Here is a 23,085-nt window from a genome sequence, read left to right on the forward strand (position 1 = left end):
GCAGCGCGGCCTTTCCGCCTTTGTTCGCCTTTCTGTTTAACGAGCGGCGTGAGGCGTATTGCGCTCGGTTTGGTGGCAGCGGAGAGTAAACATCTTATAGATGTGTGTGTGTGTGTGTGTCGTGTCGACTGCTGCTCTTATACATTTGCAGACTCCGATATAGGGAGTATAGCGAAAAAGTTGTACGCTTTCTCTCCATAGGTGGCGACACGCAGTTTTAGAAATGGTTGTGCTTGGGTAGAATGGGGGCTCGTGAAATGGGACGTCAATCTTTCGGTCTTTGCAAATCTTCGTTTTCTTCATTCATAGCGTTAGTTCTGTCAGCTGTGATCCCGATTTCGATCGCGAAGTTTAGGTTTGAGTAGGCAACCTAAAAAAGTAGGCCTCCACATAGTATGCCACATCCGCAACTGCTCGTTCAACATACAATATATAGTAACGCTTTAGTTCTTTTTGTTCTTCTGTTGTTGCTGGATTGAGGCTAACAGAAAGCTTGAAAGCCCTGCACTATACAAATGAAGGGGCTTGTGCGAGTGGGTGCGTGCACAGCACTATATTTATATTCTTTTACGGCGCTTTCTTTCGTGTACATTAGGTATTCGATTAGACTGAATAGCTGAGTTCAATTGTGCGTTCATATTTTGCATGTGAGAACTAAAACAAGCATCCGTAAACTTGGTAGGCCACTTAGGCTGATGTTCATACCTTTGTCAACCGTTCAGCAGTGGTGTAATTGTAGTCTCTTCACAAATGGCGGTTATTCGAAGTTAGATATATGCTACATAATAGAACGAGCTCTTCAAAGAGGGCGTGTGAAAGAAAACATTTTTTTTCTGAGTCATTTTTTCTCGCTTTTTTTCTGTTCATAACATTAGATTGGTCTATGCATCTCAGCTGTCCGACGTGGACGTTCATTTTTTTTTTCTTTTTTTGCGCCTGGAGAGAAGTAAGCTTTTATACTACAGCACGCGCAATGTCCGTGCTATTTTTACTTGCCGCAAGACTTTTTCGGAATTATATAAATTTTTGATGACCATCTAGAGTACAATCTCGTCCCGCATGCTTTCGCTAATTACTGCTAAAGCAGGCACGTACCCAGGATTTTTTTTCGGGGGGGGCCCACCACCACCACCACCACCACCACCACCATCATCATCATCATCATCATCATCATCATCCTGTTTTATGTCCACTGCAGGACGAAGGCCTCTCCCTGCGATCTCCAATTACCCCTGTCCTGCGCCAACCGATTCCAACTAGCGCCCGCGAATTTCCTAATTTCATCGCTCCACCTAGTGTTTTGTCGTCCTCGATTGCGTTTCCCTTCTCTTGGTACCCATTCTGTAACCTTAATGGTCCAACGGTTATCTAACCGGCGCATTACATGATCTGCCCAGCTACATTGTTTCCTCTTGATGTCAATTAGAATATCGTCTATACCCGTTCGCTCTCTGATCAAAACCACTCTGTTTCTCTCTTAACGTTATGCCTAGCAATCTTCGTTCGATCGCGCTTTGCGTGGTCCTTAACTTTCTCTCAAGTATCTGCCCCATATGCACTGGCAAAATGCACTGGGAAATGCACTGGCAAACGTATTGGTACTGGACATATTGCACTGGCAAAATGCACTGATTGCACACCTTACTTTTCAATAATAATGGTAAGCTTCCAGTCAGGAGCTGGCAATGCCTGCCGTATGTGATCCAACCTATTTTTATTATTCTGTTAATTTCCTTCTCATGATCAGGGTCCCCTCTGATTAATTGACCTAGGTAAACGTACTCTTTCACAGTCTCTAGTGGCCGACTGGCCATCCTGATCTCTTGTTCCTTTGCCCGGCTATTTATCATTATCTTCATCTTCTGCATAATAATATTCAACCCCACTCTTACACTCTCTCTGTTAAGGTCTCCAATCATTTGTTGTAAATCGTCTGCATTGTTGTTGAATACAACAATGTCATAGGCAAACCGAAGGTTGCTGAGATATGTGCCGTCGATCTTTACTCCTAAGCCTTCCCAGTTTAATAGCTTGAATTCTTCTAAGCACGCAGAAAACAGCTTTGGAGAAATTGTCTCCCTGTCTGGCCCCTTTCTCTATAGGTATCTCCCTGCTTTTCTTGTGTAGAATTAAGGTAGCTGTAGAACCTCTGTAGATATTCTAACGCGAAAGACGAGTCAGTAAGACGAGAAACTATTTACAGATTATATTTACAACAACGGTTGCAGCGCTGACCGGTTACATTCACAGCGCGAGCCCAATTCGTTCTTCCTCCTCTATTCTGGAGTGATGGCGCCTACGCGCCTCGTTCAAACAAACAAATACCTCACGCATGTAGCAATATTTTCCAAGCTTTTTACGTAAGCGTTCTGTACTCCTTGATTACGTAGTGCCTCTACGATTGCTGGTATCTCTACTGAATCAAATGCCTTTTCGTAATCTATATAAGCCACATAGAGAGGCTTATTGTACTCTGCACATTTCGCGATAACCTGATTGATGACATGGATGTGATCCATTGTAAAGTATCTCTTCCTGAAGCCAGCATGTTGCCTTAGTTGACAGAATCCAGTGTTAACCTTATTCTATTGGAGATTATTTTGGTAAATATTTTATATAATACTGGGAGCAAGCTAATGGTCCCATAATTGTTCAATTCTTTAACGTCTCCTTTTTTGTGGATTAGTATAATGTCTGCATTCTTCCAGTTTTCTGGGACCCTTGCAGTCGATAGACACTTCGTATAAAGAGCCGCCAGTTTTTCAAGCATTATGTCTCCTCCATCTTTGATTAAATCGACTGTTATTGCACCTTATCCTCCCTCTCTTCATCGTTTCATGTCTTGCAGGGCCCTTCTGACCTCATCGCTAGTTATAGGAGAGTTTCTGTATCCTGTTCATTACTTTTTCTAAGTGAACTATCGTGACTCCTCTGGGTACTGTATACAGGTCAGCTTAGAATTTTTGCGCTGCTTTTTCCGCATCATCAGCAATCTCGATCTTCGAGATTGCTGATGATGTTATCCTTCTTGACTTTTAGTGCATACATCATGGTTTGTCCTATGCCAGGTTTCTTTTTTACTGATTTCAGGCTGCGTTCATTTTTTACGGCTTTTTCAGTCTTTCTCATGTTATAGTTTCGAATATCAGTTATTTTCGCCTTGTTGATCAGTTTTGACAGTTCCGCGAATTGCGTAACTCTGTGCGGCCGCTAGTCCCATACAACCACGTAGAGCGCAGGACTCTGCGATTCTAGACGTACTGCGCTCACTGCAAAAGGTTAGAAAAACGCCCACATAAGCACAGCAGAGAAGTGGCTACGTGAGGCGGTTCGACCGATAACTGTAGAAGCGTCATTCAAAACACGTAATTGTTCTCCGCTTCCGGCGGCGTTTTCTCTACTTCTTTTTTAAATAAAAAGATGTTGATCCATAAATACTCTCATTAACAACGGTTAACTTTTTTATTATTCGCTTTTGCTTGCAGTTTTGTTGTTGCCTTGGCTCTCTCCCTTAGTAGATCGCTTAATTTCTCAACCCCTTGCGATTTTCGTTTCCAGTTGCCAATTTTGCACGAAAAGTGCTGTGCAGTTAGGGAAAAACAGACGAGGTAACGGGCGACAGTCATCTTGCTTATGGGTTTAAGGGTTATTGCAGGGTTCCATGATGGACGCTCTTTCACATTATTCCCCACCTTATCTAACCCATATCACGTGTATATGGTTCCGGGCATCTGCCAGCGTTGCGGCGAGCCGTAACTCAAGGAAACAATGAAGCAAAGGGATAAGTTAAACGCAATTGGTGTTTTCTTCGGCCGCAACTCGTTCCATGAGAGTACAGACCAGCTGAGTAACAGCCGCATCCCTCTCCTGGTCCCAGGATCAGCCTAAACAAAGAAGGTTGAACTAACATAAGCAACATGCAGCTATGCGCGTGATGGTTGAATAAATGGTGACAACTGAACGCACCTCGACTTAATCGCGTGGGTGTGGAAATCTACGAGAAAACGGTCCTTCACAATACAAGAGATGCCGATAACTACCGCCATCTAAAAGGAGTGAAAAAGGCAGCATAATGTTGACCGATGAACCGCTGCGAAGTCTCAACATTGATCTGGCGGCGCTTTAGGAATGTGTGAGGAGTGGTGGCGTGGGTGGGGAGGGGGGGGGGGGGTATGCCACTTGATTTCGGGGGGGGGGGGGGGGCCCGGGCCCCCCCGGGCCCCCCCTTGGGTACGTGCCTGTGCTAAAGTCTGTAAGAAAAATAGCCCGGCGCATTGTGCTGCTTGGTTTTGATATTTTTCTGCTTGATTCCGCCTCATTTTCTCAGGTAGTTTTTTTTACTGTACAATCTAAGCATTTACGACAGAAAAATGTGTATTTTGTTGTATGTTGTGCGGCTTACATTACAAAACTCGCAGCGCGTCATTCCACCAAGGCTTTGTAAAGTATACCCATGTGTTTATGTTCTAATGTGCGGAGAAAATAAAAAAATAACGCTTAATAAGTTCCTAGAATAAATAAAGGCTGAGCTCCCTGATCAATAACGACTTCCTTAAAACCACACAAACACTCTCGTGCACCATAAGTTATGAAAGCACTACTTTCCACAACAGGAGAATAAATCTTAGAATTTCACAAGTACTGTGCGTACAGTACAGATATATTATATCTTACGAGATAGAAAACATTCACACTATCTAGGTTTCACAGCTAGCCTAAATATTCACAAGATAAGTAGGCAAATACCGACTGTGAAAGGTACCAGACAACAGTGAACAATTGCGCTGAGCCGTGCTCCCGCATGGGTTGCAGAAAATAGTGCTAGCCTTTCCTCCTTCCCCACAAGAACCACTTCTCTCTCTCTCTCCAAAGCACTGCGTGCACTGCATTCTTATAAGTAAGATTCAATCAACGCTAGATGTGACCTGCAACAAACTAAGTGGAGCCGACGAATTCTAGGAATGGTTCTGAAGATTCATATGCAGAAGGCTAAGGTAATATTCAATAGACTAGAAAAAGAGTGATAATTCGTGATTGGCAGTCAGCCTCTACAATCAGTGTAAGGCTAGGTTTTCTATAGGCCACTCACCCACAGGGAGCCCGGAGCACGAGAAGGAAACTTACAGAAGGATAAAATTGGGCTGGAGCGCGTACAGCAGGCATTACCAAATAATGACAAACAGTTTATAACACTATATCTCTGAAAAGAAACAAAAAAAGTTTATAATTGTTGCGTTATATCGGTGCTTATAACGGGGCAGATGCTTGAAGCTTGAAAAGAAGGGAATGTCGGCGCGACGAGCAACCCGCCGAAAATTATTAGCCGTAACGTCGAGAGAGAGAGGAAGACAACGGAGTGGATTGGAGATCAAACGCGTGCAGCCGATATTCTGGTTGACATGAAGAGGGGGGAAGAAGAATCCCAGCAGAACTCATCTCACGATGAATATCGACGTTAATGCGACTACCATTGAAGCAAATGTGTCGACGCACAGCGTTGCCAACGCCGAGACACGCTTTGTATGAGGCGCGCACACAGTCGGATTCCTCCATCGCGCCTCCCACTCAACGCGCTGCGTCATTGAACGACGTCGCCGCCAAATCCGCGCGTGGCGCTTGTGTGAATCAACATACAGACAAGCCTTTTTTTATTATTATTATGTATACTTATGAGATGTTGTCGCCTTTAATTGGCGCCGGCTACTCTTTTTCACAAAGGGATTTAGAAAAAAAGAATACATCGTAACAAATATAGAGAAATCATAGCACAAATTCCGGCAACGTAACTACACCAATGTCACACTGTAACTGAAAGTCAACTCCAATGCATAAAAACACCAAGTCCAGTCACGTAAGTAGACTAATGCCACACTTAAAACTGAAGGTCAACTCAGAAACACCAGCGACACAAAGTCCAGTCACATATGCGCACTAAAGCAAAAACAAAGTCCGGTCACTTAGCTAGACCAAAATAAGGGCACATAAGAAATCATGGATTAGATTCTTATGAACTTACAAAAAAACAGGCATTGGATTGGCCAAAGTCAGACACGCAAAGTCAGACATGGCCAAAGTCAGACACGTCTGAATATAATGACGCGCGTTCGATCCGGCCGAGCGGCGGACAAAGTTCAAAGGATTGTATTTTTTTTTTTGCCATTCAATAGCGGCCCATACTAAGTGTCAGATTTCGTTACCGGAATTGGCGCCAAAGAAATTCATTGAAGAGTGGCACATACCCAGTGGTACATACCGAGTGACCTAAGTTGGCATCAAAAATGCTCATTGAAGAGCGGTACATACCAATCGAAGATGGCAGAGAAGTAAGAAGTTCACACGGATAAGATGGGGTAAACTGTTACAAGACAGACGTAACTGGAAATCGCTAAAGGGAAGTCTTCGTTCTGCAGGAAATATTAATTTCGCCGATAGCGGGAATATTAATGAAGGGAATAACGATAAACTTGTTAATATCTTGACGAAGGTGATGCCAGTTTTAGAAATATCTGACATACTTCAGAGCGACGTGTAATACACTTTCGGCCGCCTTAGAAGCCTCGATAAGTTCAGTTGGCAGAATTGCAATATCGTTTTTTATTGACGAATTGCACAGCTGTATAAGCTTCATGCTTCAATTTCTCTTCTTTTTTTTTTTGAATATTGCGATTTTAACAACATTGTACGAAAGTGATGAATCGACTGCTCACATCAAAGAACATTTACTGGCTAAAGTCAGTAGACTAACTCTTTCTTCGAAATTCTGCAAACATCGCCAAATTGAGTGCAGAAAATGCCAAGAAAAAGGTGATTTCTCCATTCCCACGTATTAAATAGGAGCGCCCTACGGTGAACCTTCCTTCTCAAGGGCACCGAAGGAAGCGAGCTCTGGAAATCCTAGTACAGCTCACGTGGTCGTTGAAAACCTACCCACGATGACAAGGTGGCAGGCGCGGAGCGCTTCGATGTGGCTGTCAGTATATCCTAAGGAGCACGCGTGTTAATAGACGCAGCTTTTGCATTCGAGAGCCGCGTTACCCAACATCTCCACCAGCATTGCTGATACGGGGACGGCACGTGTGCAAATTACGTTTAAAAAAAATGGTGCTGAGCCAATCGAGTGCTGCTGGAACGGGTACCTGTGAGCAACGCGGAAAGCCGGAAGATCGGAGGCCCGACGAACCGTCGCGGCCGTGAACGCATATTAGTGAGGGCCCCCAGACAGACGTGCTATTTGTAATTCGTAATATGAGGATACCGAAGCTTTCTCAACCAGCTTATAGAAGAGTGACAGAAAAGTTGATCGGGTGCACGTGCTCGCGATGTTACGTAAAAAAAAAACGTGCGTGCATATGGACCACCGAAATAACAGTAGTGAAAAAGACGATCAACGGCACGTGGCGGGCGCACTGACACTGAAAGCGCACTAAAATAGGTTGTCTCGGTTTCAGAAAAGTGTTTCCAACGGCTAATGTATTACAAAACCGAAAAAAAAAATGAAAGCATGACGTGGTGAAGATTTCAGACACACTCCTTTTAGATTTTAACATTTATCTTGTTGCGTAACCTTAATGGTCTTCTTTCCCACCGTTCGTGCTAGATCGGAGATACTTTAGACAAAAACTTTCAGAAGTTCCTTATCGCCAACTTAGGCTCTCGCGAAGTTCGTCAGCCATTTTTACCCTTGGGAGCGTATTCACTGCGATTCAGCCACAGGCATGCTTTTCTTGACATCTTTACTTTAGTGGAGACACGAACTAATTACTGCAATAAATTTTCAAAATTATCCGCGGATCATTTTATTTATGTCTTCATTCTTAACTATTTTACCTCCAAATTCATTATCGCTTTTTTTTTCGTTTCTTCGTTTCTACATTCTTTTTCTTTGGGCCAGGCTCTTACAATCTGAGTTTTGCTTTGGTTACAATCGTATTTACAAAAAAACGCTTGTAAAACAGCCTGCTTCGTGGCCGATCCTCCGTAGTGGATATGAGCCATTGTTGAAAAACAAGAACAAGATGTATCATTGCGATATGTGCGAGTAATTTATGACTCGCCTTGACTGGGCACACGCGCCGTAATATCATTAACAGAGAAAAGACAAACGAGGAGAAAGAAGAAGCAGCGGCAGCTTGCGTCCACGCGCAGCCAGGAAGATTTATTCCACGGCTCGGCGGCCTGGATTTAAAGAACCCGTGAGCCGGTGAGTTTCTGTGCAAGCAGATGACGTGTATTATACGAATCCACTACTCGGCTCCGTTGTGTTGCTCTTCCCCCGGAGCTGGACTCTTCCAATTCCAGAAGGGCTGTTGGAGGAAGAGTCCATTCCCTTTACAACCTCGTCTCTAACTCACTGTGTCTGTCCAGCGTAGGCAGATAGAAGGCAACAACATGCGTGCTTGAGAGAAGCGGCGTTACCACGACTCTGCAGCAATTGTTATGTAAGCCAAAATTATCGCCCACGTACTTGCTTTGAGATTATATGTATACACACGAAGTAGCGCTTGTGACCTATGTAAAGAAAATAGCAGTTTCACAATGATTTCGTCGCTTCAATTAATGTAAGGTTAAATTTCAGCTTCAATTTCTTATATTAATTTGAAGTCACGATAATGACGCTGGTGGAAAAACGTCATGTCTTCCATAGACTTCGGACACAAATTTAAGGCAGGTGCGGTATCTTTCTTTTTTTTAACGCTTTTCTTGTTACTTTTTGTTTTGACGCATACACAAAGCGAGAAATAATAGAAGCAGTGCCTCTCGTAAGGTTAAAGGCTCAGAGAACCCCACGCAACGGGTCACTCTCCCTCACCATCTCCAAAATTATTGCCCAATGAACCTGTCCCCTTTCGTCAAAACCAAAGGGCGCAGTCGTGACGTCATCGGCCCGTCGTTCAAGTTGCGGAGCTTAGCAGTTTATAAGCTTTGACACGTCTTCCCCTTTTTGGAGCGATTTAGCACGGCGCGCGCGAGCTCTGCTAACAATGTTGGCCAACTCTCGAGCCAACAGGCCTTTCGAGTGTGTGTGTGTGTGTGTGTGTGTGTGTGTGTGTGTGTGTGTGTGTGTGTGTGTGTGTGTGTGTGTGTGTGTGTGTGTGTGTGTGTGTGTGTGTGTGTGTGTGTGTGTGTGTGTGTGGCCAGATGGTGCGTCTCTGATGTGCTCGTGCTGATGCTAGCCACACCGTTTGCGCTACGGCGCCTCGAGACCACCGCCCGCCTGCTTGTGACCCACACGCGCGGTATTACAGTGAAGTCCACCCCCGCCGTTGCAAGGTATGCAGCGCCTACGCCTCCTGTGCGTCGTCCTCGCCGCGCTTTCGCAACCGGCCTCCGTGAACCCGAGGCGCATCGCCGGTTCCACGACGGCGGCCGCCCTGGCAACAGATGCTCAGCAATTCAAACGAGTGCCTCACAAGTAAGGGCGGCGCGACCACTTCTCGCGCGCGCCGGTCAGTAACGTTGGCAACTTATGGGCGGGAGGGCTTTTGTTCCGAGGCCGTGACCCCTCGTCGCCGGGCGTAAGCCACCGGAGACGATGCAGTGGCGTGAGGTTGTGCAGAGAACGCGCGTTGGGAGGCGTGTCACCCTGCGAGGGAAGACTCAATAAGAAACAAGGTACAGGCTTTTAAGTTGTGGTTCGAACTGTGAGGAAGGATGTCTCGTCGAACGGTATCACGCACTGGTCTATGCAAGTTGTAAAACGTGTATTTCGCCATTGAAAGAAAGACAAAAAACGAAGAAACATATACTAAATACGTCTACCATCCTTATCTTATATTGTGTTAGTTCGATTTTAAAAAAGAAATAAATTGTTTTTATGCGGGATATGTGGTAACCCTCCTTTAGTTTGTCATTAGGCGTCGTTACACCATGCACAATAAACCTAGTTTTACCCCTGGATGTTTCAACTGTATATTTAGCACCTAACTCGAGGCTTAGTGACGTATTGTCGGGCAATTAGATAAATGAATTCGGGAGTTTTGCTTGCCAAAACTACGATGTGATTATGAGGCATGCTGTAGTGGAGGGTTCCTGGTGAATTTTGACCACCCGGGGTTCTTTATCGCTCACCTAAATCCAAGTGCACAAGCGGGCTTTTTTTTTTCAATTCATCCTCATCGAATTTCACCATCATCGCTGCGTCCGGAGTCAAACCAGTGTTCGAGCAGGGCAGCACAATCCATTAGCCTCTAGGCTACCGCGGTGGGTGGGCTGTCCTGTACTGCATGCCATTCGCGTTTCGGGCTTTTCTGGCTTTGAATCAGCTGCCTTGGTAGTTCAAGCAAACTTTAAATCTAGGCCGGTATTTGTTTCGCCATTCTGTGTAGGGGGAGCCTTAAGGCTTGTTCGTTTCTTCTCCTTTAATCTGCCACCGGCAGCACTTCAGACGCTCAAGATTCATGAACATTGCTACGTTTCGCTTGATGCCATTACCCCTGCATGCTACGAGTTGTTGCGCGAACAAAATTAAACACCTTTCGCACATGCATCGCCTGCTCTTGAGTGCTGATTCTGTGACAACGTGTTAACTGTTTTAGCCTTGCCAATAATTACGCCAAGCACAACTTGATTTCCATGAAAAGATGTATTCTATCCCCATAAACATACAGGAAGGATTTATGTTTGCCTTTTCACTTAAGGAATTCTTTACCAAGGGGGAATAAATCTCACATTTAGTAAGAAAGCAATCGCATTATTTGTGGTGCAGTGTTCGCTACACAATTGATATGCCCGCGAACAAAGCTGTGCTTATAGTTGATTGCATTGATTTATAGCCAAAGACATGGTGGTGTAGTGTGTGTTAGCTAACCACGATTTGATATTAGATAAGACAGCCAGCAGGGAATGAAGGGACCCATGAATGAATAGAATGCAGAACTCAGCCTCGGGTATACTTTTTTTTTTGAAGCCAGCCGCATTCAACAACCACCGCCAAAAGAGCAGTTGTGGCGTACGCAAGGGGAATTCTATTTTTACCAAAAGGGACGCTTTTGCCGACTGCTTCACAATTCGTAGAGAAGCGATGAAAGTCAAGTGGCTGGCTCTCTCAGTTTTAGACAGCGTACAGCTCCGTGCCGGGGGTGACAAGCGATTCTGAAAACTGAGCGGCTGTCGACTTGATGAATCGTGATGGGGGAATAGGTGCCAGCCATTCAAAACGCAGCGCACCACACCCTTCCTTCTTGGTGTCTGCCCGTATACCTAGCCTCGTCAATTTCCGCAAATTTCGGCGAAAGCTGGTGAACCCTAAATTATGGAAGGTGTGGTCTGTCGCCGAAGAATCGCGGCCCTCCCCGCCAGCTGACGCACGATGACGAATGAATCTGTGTAGTCTAGAGGACCTAAATACTGAAACGCAGAGAGTGCTAACGGTAAATCACTTTTTAGCTGGGACTTCCGAGCGCTAGCTCGAGGCACGAACTTGTTGACCTAACAAGTCTTAGCTTGCATATGAGAGCAGAACCGGTCTCCGTCTCATTTTGGTTCTCAAAATATCAATGCCCGACATGGGTGTTTGGTTTGGATGGCGCTGTGCCATATGGTTTAATATAAGACAGAAAATCTTTCAGTACCACATTTTTATGAGATAGCTTTAGTTTCCTTACTCTTTCACGGTTGATGAATAATGCTGTAGCAAGGTCGCTGAACTTACTAGTCGCAAATAGAAAGCACAAGCATATAACGTTAAATGTCGTTAAGCGTATGATATACTGCATCGGAATGGCTAGTTGGGCCAGTTGGTTGGGATTCATGGTAAGGGTTGTGTTAGCGCACCCAAGACAAGGACAAGAGGAGGAATAAAACGACGACAGAGCGCCGTGTCGTTGTTTTATTCCTTCTGTTGTTCTTGTCTTGGGTGCGCTGTCACAACCCTTACCAAGCGTATGATAAATGATTGCCTCTCCGGATGGCATGCAGACCCGCACTTACTTACCGCGTCAAAGAAAGCCAGTCACGTTTGCGAGCTCACAGGTGTTCTAAGAACAAAAAGTGCTCAAAGTACACATACTATATTTTAGGAACTTCTTTGACATGTTTTCATAGAACTCTTTACAACATCGATTACATGATTTTGGGTGGAGGAGCTCAGTAATGCACGTATTCGTGTGGGCTTAGAAACGTCTCTTCATTTTTTTCTTCGTTTAAGCAAGTCAGTTTTGTATCGGTATGGATGTTTTTGCAGCATCCTTTTTTTTTTGCCGAAGCACGGCTTTCATGCTATAGGCATGATCTCGGAGGCCATGCTCGAAGGACTGTAGTTCAAAGTGACAACATTTGCGTATGCATAACGTCCACCGTGTCGCTCAGAGAGCTGGCCAACGCTTGTGTAGGCGCACACGTGTGACTTTATGGTTATGTGTGCGGCGGAGCGCGTGGTATCTAATTCTTTAGCATTTTTAATTCATTAAACACAATAATGAATCTTCCAAAGTGTCGCATTACCCTGAGAACTTAAGTGTTATGGCCACAGTAGCCGACGCGCGGCCTTTCACCAAGACTTGAGGGCATGCAGTGAAGTCCTCTGAATTATATAAACGCATTTGCGCGAAAGATAACCGTTACTTAGCGGGATGAGCAGGTAGTTGAATAGTGAAGTAACTTGGCAGTTGAATTGTGAAGGCTGATTGGCTTTCAAAGTATTTGATAACTCCTTTGAGACTTGCATAAAATATGGGGACAGTTTGCTTCTCTGTGGAAACACCGCAGCCGTGTGTTTATGTCCAATTTGTTTTGAAAATTAATTAATATAGGCACGTGTCAAGTTTATAATATAAACAGTTCGCACGAAATTATGTAGGAAAAATGCAAGCCTCAAAATCAATATATGTAGGTAAATTTAACTCCCAGTCAAGTACTGCTGCTGCATCATGAAGGCCATTAGATTTAGATTTTCTAGAGCCTTGGTTTGAACGGCTATTTGATTTTTTTATCCGCATGTATTGTGCTGTAAAACATTTAACTGCAGTTCCAATACCAACGATGGTGGCCACAGCCGTGACCTTTTAATTCGCTCTTTGTCCCGATAACTGAATGTATCTTTGCTTACAGCCCACCCGAATCAAAGCACCCCTGTCTCTTCCTTTTGTGGCTCCATAATTCAGTATTGCTCGGTTCTACAGTAACATGTCCAGAAGTTTTGGACAGTTCCCCTTGAAACATTTGTTGGAACTTCACGGTAATACACTGGCGTAACTGAACTTGCAACATATACAAAAAGGTATATTTCCAAAGATCGGCCTAGTTTCAACAAGTTTCAATTAACAACGTTGAAATCGTACTTCCTTCTAATAACATACGCATTTGCGGTACTTATCCTGACTGCCCAGCTACTTTATAGCAGTGTTGGGGTCAGGAGAAAACCTCTGGGATAACTCAACACCAATACCGACTAAGTGTCCTAAATACATATGATATTAGAAGGAAGTACCCTCTCGATGTTCCTAACAAAACTCTGCTGTAACTAGGTCGATCTTTTGGAAATATAATTTTTGATTTTTCGTAATGCTGTTCATTGAGTTATGCTGATGTGTTGCGGCGAAGTTCAACAGATTGCCAAAAGGGCGATGTGCAAAATTCCTTGCTACGTGTATACTTGACGATCGTTTTGTTAATTACATTTCGTGACCTGCGTAAACCAGCTGCTTTTCAGACGCGTTATACGCGTCCGTATTATACATGCTCGATTTAAATGATAGTAAGAACCAGAACCAAAACGTATCTGCTTCATGCTACGCGAATCGCAGTACAAATGAATTCTAGCTTCGACGTGTGGGATGGGCTCGTTAGGGAACGGTGAATTCGCTACCAGCTAGGCTTAATGAATTCATTTACCGCGCAGCCTCCACACCAACATCGCAGAAAGTCATCAGTGGAAACCAAACCCCTACGTGAGACGAGGGCCGAGACAAGGGGTTCTGTTCATGCCCAAGCCCTCGACCACTCCATTGTCGTCTTATTGTAAGTGGCCCTCCTAAGTAACCCTGAAAACGTGCAGGTATTTCTCAGCTTCGAGTTATAACAGAGTAAGGATCTTCCATTTCTCTTCTCGCGCTATAAACAGCATAGCACGAGTCTAGAAATGCGCTCTCATTTTGTCTATTTCTGCCTTCGCCGTTTCCGTGTTGTAACGCAAGAGAAATGAACAGCAGCCAGCTAGAGCTTTTCGCCACACCGTTGAAGAATATTTCATGGAGGTGGCTGTCACTTTCCGCTGATTGCGTGAGAAATTTATCGTCTTCTCCATACTTCGGGCGCAGCCACGTTTTATGACTGATAAACCGTTCTAGATGTTAAAGCTTCTGTATTCTCCAGCGAGGTGCACAAGGAATGTAACAAAATGCTCCCCATATTTCACATAGCTGAAAAGATGGCCAATAAGTGCGCAGTCAACGGTAATAGACAAAAACTTTATAGTCATCTCCTCTATAGACAGTGCAAGCGTTTCGTATTCATGAGGTCCTAGGTGTTAGAAGTCCATTTTGGGAAAAAAAATACGGCACATGGAGTGAGGAACAGTAAAGAACAGCAAGTCAAGAATTGGAAAGGAAATGGTGGTCAAATGAGTGTTCAGTCCTTCGAGAATCATAGCCAGAGCCTACCTGTCTGCAAAATGTTCAAGTGCAGGGCTGTCTTAGACATCGTGGACTCAATTCACGAAGCTTTTTGTTCGTAATTGCTGTTTCCCATTAGCACCGAGAGAGTTCCACAGGGAGGCTGTGAGCTCTGCTCGGGTGACGTCAGAGAACGGACTTATGCCTGTTGTCTACTACTGTTCGGGCGATTTCTGCCCATCTTTTGCAGTGTTTCCGTTTGTTCGTTGTCGTTCCCTATGCTAGCACACTTGTGCCGGCCGTCTCAAATATATTTTTCCGGTGTCTTCGTTCGTCAAAATTTGTTCAAAGAGCTCAATTCCTTGACAACGATATTTCTAAGGCAAAGCTACAGTGCAAGCCGACGGAGCCCAGTACACGGGGTGACTTTTTGTGGACTAACGTAGCGAATTCTAGCGCACGATGCTTTAGGCATTGAAATTGGCGTTGTAAATAACTGCCTAATGGTTCTAATTCGAAACTGTACTCTACGGATATGTTTCGCGGACAATGTGTGCCACGCAATGGCAGTTGCTTGCGTGCGGGAAGAATGAGCCCAGCTGTTTCTTCTTTTAGCTGCGCCAATTTTTGTAAATTGCCTGTATCGGATAGCACAATTCCAACACTTGATCTAAATTACTCGATGAGGCGGCCATTACTTCTGCTAAATATAGAAATAATTGATTGAATAACTACTGTAATTACGCTTAATAACCTTTTTAGTAAATTATTTTACTGCACTTATTTCAAAATATAATTTGTAGCTAGTGAGTACGCAAGGCATATCGGCTTGGCACAAATTCTGAGGACGGCACTCAGTTGTCATCCTCATTGCGCTCAAGTTTGGCGAACTTCGTCTGTCGAAGTCGTCAGTCGCGCTATCAGGAAAAAAAAAGGAACTCGCATTTTTTTGAGAATATGAAATCGGAATGGTGGCGTGTGTGTGTTTGTGCGGTGCACGTATTCATGTAGCAAAGTGTACGTCAGTAAGCGACGAGGCGGTGTGTCCCGGTCACTATTACCGACCTTGTCTATCACGCGCTACGTGTACGAAGGAGCGGCAGTGCTCCTTCAGGTTGGCACACTTTCTTCTGCATTTTTTCCCAGTTACCACGAAAATCGCCACCGGAAAGCGCTGCGCCGACGACTTCGACTGCATGCGAGTGCTGGGCCAAGTCTGCAAACGCGGCAAGCGGGCCTCCACCGGCAACTGCCAGTGCCCGGAGTCGACGCCCGTGCACCTCACCGACGAGGCTCAGCCGCGCTGCGTCGCCGGTGCGATGACACACGCGTCACGATAGCGTCTGTCACTGTCGCTGTACTTTTTTGATAATGGCAAATTAAATATCAAGTTCGTGTTACCTGTTGCTTCCGCCGCGGCTGTTACGCGAGGCGTTAGTTTATTTGGCTGAAATTAATGTGCGGGTTGCAATTTCCTTGCTTTGTCTATTGGCAAGGGAGGTTCACGTTATCACGATGCTGTCGTTAGTGAACCCTTCCCATCAGTTTGAAACGAGCATCGCTGCATCGCACTTTGGCAAGCTGACTCAGCGCGCTCATGTTCGCAGTCGGTGCGTATGTGACGCGGAAATTGTAGAAGTGGCTCCTGCGATGAAAGTGTACGCGCAAGGTATACAAGCTTCGGCATTGTGCAGTTGCTACTTGTTCATTTGCTGCTAGTTGGTATTCATTTGAATCTTAGTTGAACAACTGTACAATGCTTAGAAGCGGCACTTACAAAAAAGGAAGAGGCTTATTTGAAGTCACAGATCAAGTCTTTCACGATGGCGCTTTTCGACTGCAAACGACATCCCTGCTCCCAAATATAAACAAGGGATTCGTATTCATTGCGTACAAGAAACCGATATGTTGTTTCGATACTTCCTCATGTCATCAGATATTTTCATCATCATCAGCCTGATTGCGCCCACTGCAGGGCAAAAGCCTCTCCCATACTTCTCCAACTACCCGGTTTTGTTGTATTCATATAGGAAGTTGTGGCCAAGTACTGCACCAGAGTGGCCAATCCTGCTCTGGTGAGGGGGTGCGTTACCGGTTCTGGTCAACGGGATCAGCTGGCACTCCAGGCCTGTTTGTGCAATTTTATCAACATGCGGATTTCTTTTTAATCCGGTGGAAAATTGCCCGGCACCGGGATTCGAACCACGGTCCTCTTGCACGCGAAGCGGTTCTTTCGATCTTTGCGAGTAACCGTAAATATCGTTATTATTACATGACAAGCTCTTGTAAGAATATTCACTGCATTCTCACGCTACGTAGTCGCCTCGTTACGATTAGCTGAACGACGCTGGTTAGGCGTGATAGTTAGCATAGCTAAAGCATTAGTGTAGCTCAGCATATTTCCTGCAAACAGGTATTTCTTTCGCGGTCGCTGCGGTTAAGAAACTCTGAAAAATTTTGGTGTTGCAATGGCCACTGCAAACGCGGTGCAAATGTACAACTGACTTCAGCTTCAAGCCAAACAAGCGGGACATTTGTGGATGGCAGTCAAGTAAATGGAGCACTACTTTTGTGTAACGAGGATGGTCTTGCACTAACAATCTAATAATTAGTTTTCTAATAAGACTTTATATGAAAACTGATGAAGGCTGTTTATGATGCCCTCTGTGGCATATGCAATGCGAAATAGACAATTGTAAACGAGTTAAAGTTCACGCTGATCTAAACCAAACCTACGTTTGGGCCTTGCTCGGACTGCTTATTAAATTGCGTATGACCACAACTGAATTAGGCATCTCTTATAAACGCAATTTCCATAGCAGGAGTTTCCCTTAGTATACATAATCTTCAAGATGCTGCCTTCTGTGCACAGAAGCCTTGTCTCTGAATCTTGTTTCAGACTTACTGTGGGTCTGAGATATGACAGTCAACGCGACTCTTCCAGACACGATGCTCCACCCAGTGGCTGGCACGCAACGAGTTGCTTTATCGCGGAAAAATAGTCCTTGCTGTCCAGGAAAAATAGGTGGATAATTTTGATAAGGCATCGTCAGAGAAGTAGCGTTAATGTCGACCATGGTGTTTCCACCCAAACAACCTCCCACTTTGACAAGCAAGCGGACGTTCATAGCGTAATAATATATAAAAAAGGGGGATCGGAGCATTCAGAAACTTCACATTTCCTCTCTGAGACAATGGTGCATGATCAATGACGGCCTGGATACATTTGTGAAATGGTTCAATTGTGTCGGCTCATTGTATACGAGCGAATAAACATGCTTTAAACTCCATTAGTGTGCTGTATTTTCCTACAGTCTAGATGGGAATTAATCTCGCAGTCGTCTTTGTCCTCGAAGTTTTTGTTCCGTGATGCTCTCGGCCCCTGCCCCTACGCAGAAAAATTCATTTCTTATAATCCCGCAGCCGTCTCTAAGCGCAGGGAATGCGTAGAAAAAAATATAAATAAATATATGTATGTGGAGGAGCCTAAGACAATACTAACGAAAGAAACGACATCAAACGCTTCAAAATAGTTCTGCATTCTCGGGGATTTTAGGCCTTTGATCCGGCTCACATTGAGTGAAATCAGCCAGGTCCAAGCTTGAGGGCAACAGTAAGATAACAGGCTTTAAGAACACCGAATCCTTCGTGCAAGGTTAGCTGGTTGGTTAAGGGTGCAACACCGCGCTTCAATTTCATTTTTCCTCCACTTTCATTATCGTTATTTGCTTCCGTTTCTGAGTTACAAACGCGAAAAAAAAAGTTAATTTCGTTATTCTTCCTCTTATAACTAAAACGTTTGCTCCTGCATTCGGTTCTCCCTTTTGTCCCTTGACATTTGGCGCCTTTGGCAGTTACAGATCTAAAGTTAAAACCTCTCAGTTTCCGAGAATTCTCATGATTTTCCAGAGTCGGCATTCAAATCTTTGTCTGAACGAACTTGCGTAAGCAGTGCGAATGTAGCGATTGTGAAACGAGCTCCTCGGTTTGCTTTCTCAAGATCAAGATCGCGCATTATGCGTGTAGGGTATGAGCTACACGATAGGTACAACATCCACCGCAAGTTCTTTTATTCCCGCCTGTTGAGCCTGCTCCCGGTTGCAATAATAGAGCAATTCGTCATTTTATTTTGTGTGTATTTTAAGATATTGTATGGTATGTAAAAGAAAAGAACTGTCGCATGCAAGCCCCGATGATTTACGCCGTTATGGATTCGTCAGTTAAGTCGAAGTGTTACGATGTTTGATTCTTAACGTCTATTAGCACATTAGACGTGTCCTATTTTTTTAATCTATCATCTAAGCAATTGCAGTCACTAGTATAAGCAGCCGGATATAAAAATTAACTGCGCTAAATCCACGCACGCGCACAGGTATTACTAAATATAGAGTTTAGTAGGAGGTCTTTTATATTTCATTGGCAATAACTTCCTACTAAATGCGTCTCATTTCGCACTGTTATCTTTACGAGCCTGTTCGTCACGCATGCAAGTACATTTATTTTTCTGGTGTCACTCTTAATACTCTCGGTTGATGTCGACAGCGCTGTGACATATTTAAATTATTCTCACGCGAAAATTTTGCGCCTTTACCCCCCCCCCTCCCCCTAAACGACAACCAGCTGGCCTTGCTGATCGTGTAAGCAAGCATCGCTGCTCGCGTGATCCACCAACGATGAAAAAAATTGGAGGACGCTCAAGCTTCGCCTTCAAGAGTGGGACGCGACAGCGTTCCCGTCGAGCCGCCAAGGGGTATAAGACAATGCGCTACGGCACAGCGATCACTTACGATGCGCCCCACATCGGACTTAGCGCCCACCTATCACGCGGTGAGCGTCGAGCAACGCAGCGTTCGGCGCGGCAACGAAACGTGCGCCTGAGCGAACGAAACGAACCAAAGAACTCGGTGTCTCGGAGGGGAAACGATCTACGCCAGCCAAACGTCGTGATCGGCACGGGCAGAGAGATAGATAGTAATCTAAACCGGGAGCACGGCGAAGCGTCGTCAGGGGAGAGGGAGTCCCGCGACGCGCCTGGCAGCGGTCCCAATGCGCGCGCGGCGCGCCTCCTGTCGGGGCAGCGCCGTACATTGAGAGGAGGGGGTCTTCTGTGTTTGCCGCAAGATGGCTCTGCGTGTGCGGAAAGCGCAGAAGAAATGCAGCGGAAACGCACTTCGCAACTCGTGTAATTGTGACTTGTGTACGTTACATGTTCATAATTACCGATATATACCGCAGTATAACTTTCCACGGCTCGTTTCGAAGGCAACACCGCATTCACTAGAGGCGCGTTTGCACCGCTTGGAAGCATCGAACTCGTGGCTGAGTGGTAGCGTCTCCGTCTCACACTCCGGAGACCCTGGTTCGATTCCCACCGGGCCAATCTTGGAAGTTGCTTTTTATTTATGAAGCGCCTGCCATGATTTATCGCTCACGGTCAACGCCGCAAACGCCGACGCCGACACCCGACGCCGACGACACCGGCTTTTCTGCGACACGAGCTCCTTAACGCTATCGCGTTAAAAGCTAGACTTACGTGAAACATATCGTAAGTTAGAGACCGGCAAGTGCTCTTCTACGTGTGTGTGGTTTCTTGAAACCAATATGGTGGACCTCTCGCTAAGTGGCGTGCATGGAGGCGCAAGCACCATGGTTACTGCCCACCCCTCTTGCCACGTTCCTTTCATCAGTCCTTCGCTAATGATGTGCAACTATCGGCTTTCGAATGTCGGAAGGTATGATATTACTCGGGGCACGAGAACAGCGGAACTGTCCTGCCCCGAACGTCGTAACTTTGTCGGAGAAGATGTACATGCAAACTATTCAGTTACAGACGGGGAACAAAACCCGCACTCGCCGTGCTTACGCAGTCTTGAAACCTTCGCAATGAGCTGAGTTCAGCTTACATTGTTTTTTTTTTATTTCGCAATTACCGGAGCATTCGGCATGGCCAACGGCGCTTCGACATTCGAGACAGCTTACGTTGGGGCTGCTCACGTTAACCACACGAAAGCGCGTCGAGTGTGCTCGTCGTGTTCAGATGCGCGTGTAGTAGGGCTGGCGGAAGCTCTAGCAGTGGTTCTATCCTGCAATCGATCACGTTCTGTCATGCCACTGAATCCCTTTGTCAGAGACAGCCGCAGGGCATGTGACCGCCATCTAGGGCAATGTGATGAGACAGCACAGTGAACTTGCTGTTGGCAAAATAAACTTCAGTGCGATCCCTTGTCACGCTGGGGGACCTTGTCAAGTTTGGTAGCCTAGCGTTCTCGAAGTAAGTTGAATCAGACCGACACCATTTGACATATGAGTGTAAGCACGGACGCTATATTGCCAGCGTTTTTGAAGTGGCAAGAAAGGCCTACATTGACTAATACGCTAATACGCTTATACGCTGATAAGCTTTAATAATACGCTAATACGCTTTAATAGGCGAAGTCAGACAAACATGAAAGATGATAGTGATGTCAGACTAACTACAGAGCTCTTAAATAAATGCGTTGCGAATTCAGCTTCAGTGCTCACGCTTTGCTTTAGTGCGTTGAAGCAGTGTGTCACCGATAAATCTGTCTATTAGGAGTAAGTCTGTAAGCTCTATGGAGTCGGGGCTTTTTCAACCTCACTTCCAACTCCCTCTGTTCGCGTCGAGCTCATGTATCCAAAATCATTTATGTGGGCGCCTTGCATCGAGAAGCCTAAGTGTGCGAAAAAGCCTGCACGCATTATACCGCACATTGTTAGTTAAAAAAAGTTTACCTAGCTATGTTTATCCAGTCTGTTCACTATATTTAGGAAATTTGAGGCATGTGGCTGATCAAAGTTCGCGTGAAAGGCGCTTTTGAAAAACTTTATTGCATGTTCACTCGGAACTCCTTTAACAATCGCAGCTCGCCACATCTTCGAAGAGTGTGCAGACAGTGTGGAATGTTCTTTCCTAAATCCACACGTGGAATGCTTCAACCAGGTCTGCACTTGCCGACCACCGAATGTCCTTAAGCGCAACAACATTTGCGTCCCAGGTGAGGAGTTCGCCCGGCCTCCTGGGCTCTGAATATGACCGCGTGTTTAGTTGTATGACCTGGCAACCAGGTGAAAGAGCGACCTCTGAAGAGGAAGCTTTAGCTCGGGGCTGAATTCCAATTCCCCTATTTAAATGCATGTACAACGCAGAACTAATTATCTGAGGCAGCCATTTTACCTAATTGAATTAAATTTGTTTAATTTCAAAGAGAAATGAGAATTCTAGTTACCCTACAAGACATACTTATAAATTAGCGCTAGAAATTTTGTTACGAAAAATTCCTTGAAATTGCCAAGATTCAAGAACATGGAAGCGTGAGGTACACAAATTCGTAATTCTGCATAAAAAACCGCACATCGCAGTTTTTTACACTGCATCTGTTGGAGCATCTAAACTGGACAACTATGGTCCATGAATTTACAGCATGTGTGAAACTTTCACAACGTTTACGAGGGTTTCGCTAAGGTTCTATCAAATTAGTGGCATATATGACGGCAGTGTTTAATGAAGTTCGAAGTGTAAGTATATTGTCGCGTTATAAAGATACACAAGTGTCTTAGTATATAATCATTACAGGCGGACGTCCCAAAGTGAAAACTGTCATAGGTTGACAGTTTTCAGTACCAGACTGGTACCAATCGATACGACGTTGGTTTATTACATTATTGCATGATTGCAGTGCTGGTGAGTAGAAAGCAGTTTACATACAACTGATAGAAGGAACACATAAAAGAAACAAGCAGGAAACAAGCAATACAAGAAATCTAGTACAATAAGCACGTATATTAAGTAGACTGATAAGAAATATACATGCATGGCGTAAAACAAGAAGAAAAAGAAATAATAAAAAGGAAGAGAAGCAAGATATTGATAATAAAATTTGCGAGAAAGCGTCCATTGAAATGTAGATGAATAAATTTCAACAATATACAAATAAATAATGCGCACGTTATGCAAAAACCACAAATATGTAAAATGTTCCAACGTATTAGTTTTACAAAAAATGTGAGAATGTAAAAATATTTCTGATATAGAAAATTTAGGTAGAAGTTAAAATAATTATTCAACCTGGTTTTAAGTCACCCTAAGGTTTGACATGTTTTGATGAACACTGGCAATGAGTTCCAGAGGGTAATTGCAGAAGGAAGCACTATCTGCTAGGCAAAATTCGTGTGAATTCTCACCGATGGCAAACTATACTGGTAGGATAATATCGCAGTTTAAAATTTAAATGTTTTAAATTTATGAGACAGTGGGATGAACTTCAACTCTATTTCATTCATACCTGCAAGAAACGAGAATTTCTAGCCTAAATGATACCCCATATTTATTTATTTATTTATTTATTTATTTATTTATTTATTTATTTATTTATTTATTTAATTTATTTATTTATACATAGTGCAACTCTAATCGCAGCAGTGGTGTACAAAATCAAAGCTGACACTCACGCAGCAAAGGGGATACACAAATGAAAGGTACAATAGGAACAATGCCGAACTTATTGTAAAGAGGTGT

The 23,085-nt window shown here is 44.5% G+C and overlaps 1 protein-coding gene across 10 annotated transcripts in view; it reads left to right on the top strand.

The window, feature by feature from the left end:
• The window catches only part of LOC135898145 (microtubule-associated protein futsch-like), a 397,845-nt gene that overhangs the window by 361,795 nt on the left and 12,965 nt on the right, over nucleotides 1–23,085 (top strand). For 3 of the 10 annotated variants that reach the window (XM_065426907.1, XM_065426909.1, XM_065426908.1), the window contains exons 2-6: nucleotides 8,091–8,200; nucleotides 9,246–9,412; nucleotides 13,838–13,956; nucleotides 15,696–15,863; nucleotides 21,434–21,565. In XM_065426907.1, coding sequence (XP_065282979.1) covers nucleotides 9,273–9,412; nucleotides 13,838–13,956; nucleotides 15,696–15,863; nucleotides 21,434–21,565 — 559 coding nt within the window. In that variant the 5' untranslated portion in view covers nucleotides 8,091–8,200; nucleotides 9,246–9,272. Of the gene's footprint in view, nucleotides 1–8,090; nucleotides 8,201–9,245; nucleotides 9,413–9,481; nucleotides 9,613–13,837; nucleotides 13,957–15,695; nucleotides 15,864–21,433; nucleotides 21,566–23,085 lie in introns of those variants that run through there. The other 7 variants (XM_065426915.1, XM_065426910.1, XM_070535414.1 and 4 more) reach the window with 5 other exon arrangements.

The sequence above is a fragment of the Dermacentor albipictus genome, chromosome 3, assembly GCF_038994185.2.
Source record: "Dermacentor albipictus isolate Rhodes 1998 colony chromosome 3, USDA_Dalb.pri_finalv2, whole genome shotgun sequence".
NCBI lineage: Eukaryota > Metazoa > Arthropoda > Arachnida > Ixodida > Ixodidae > Dermacentor > Dermacentor albipictus.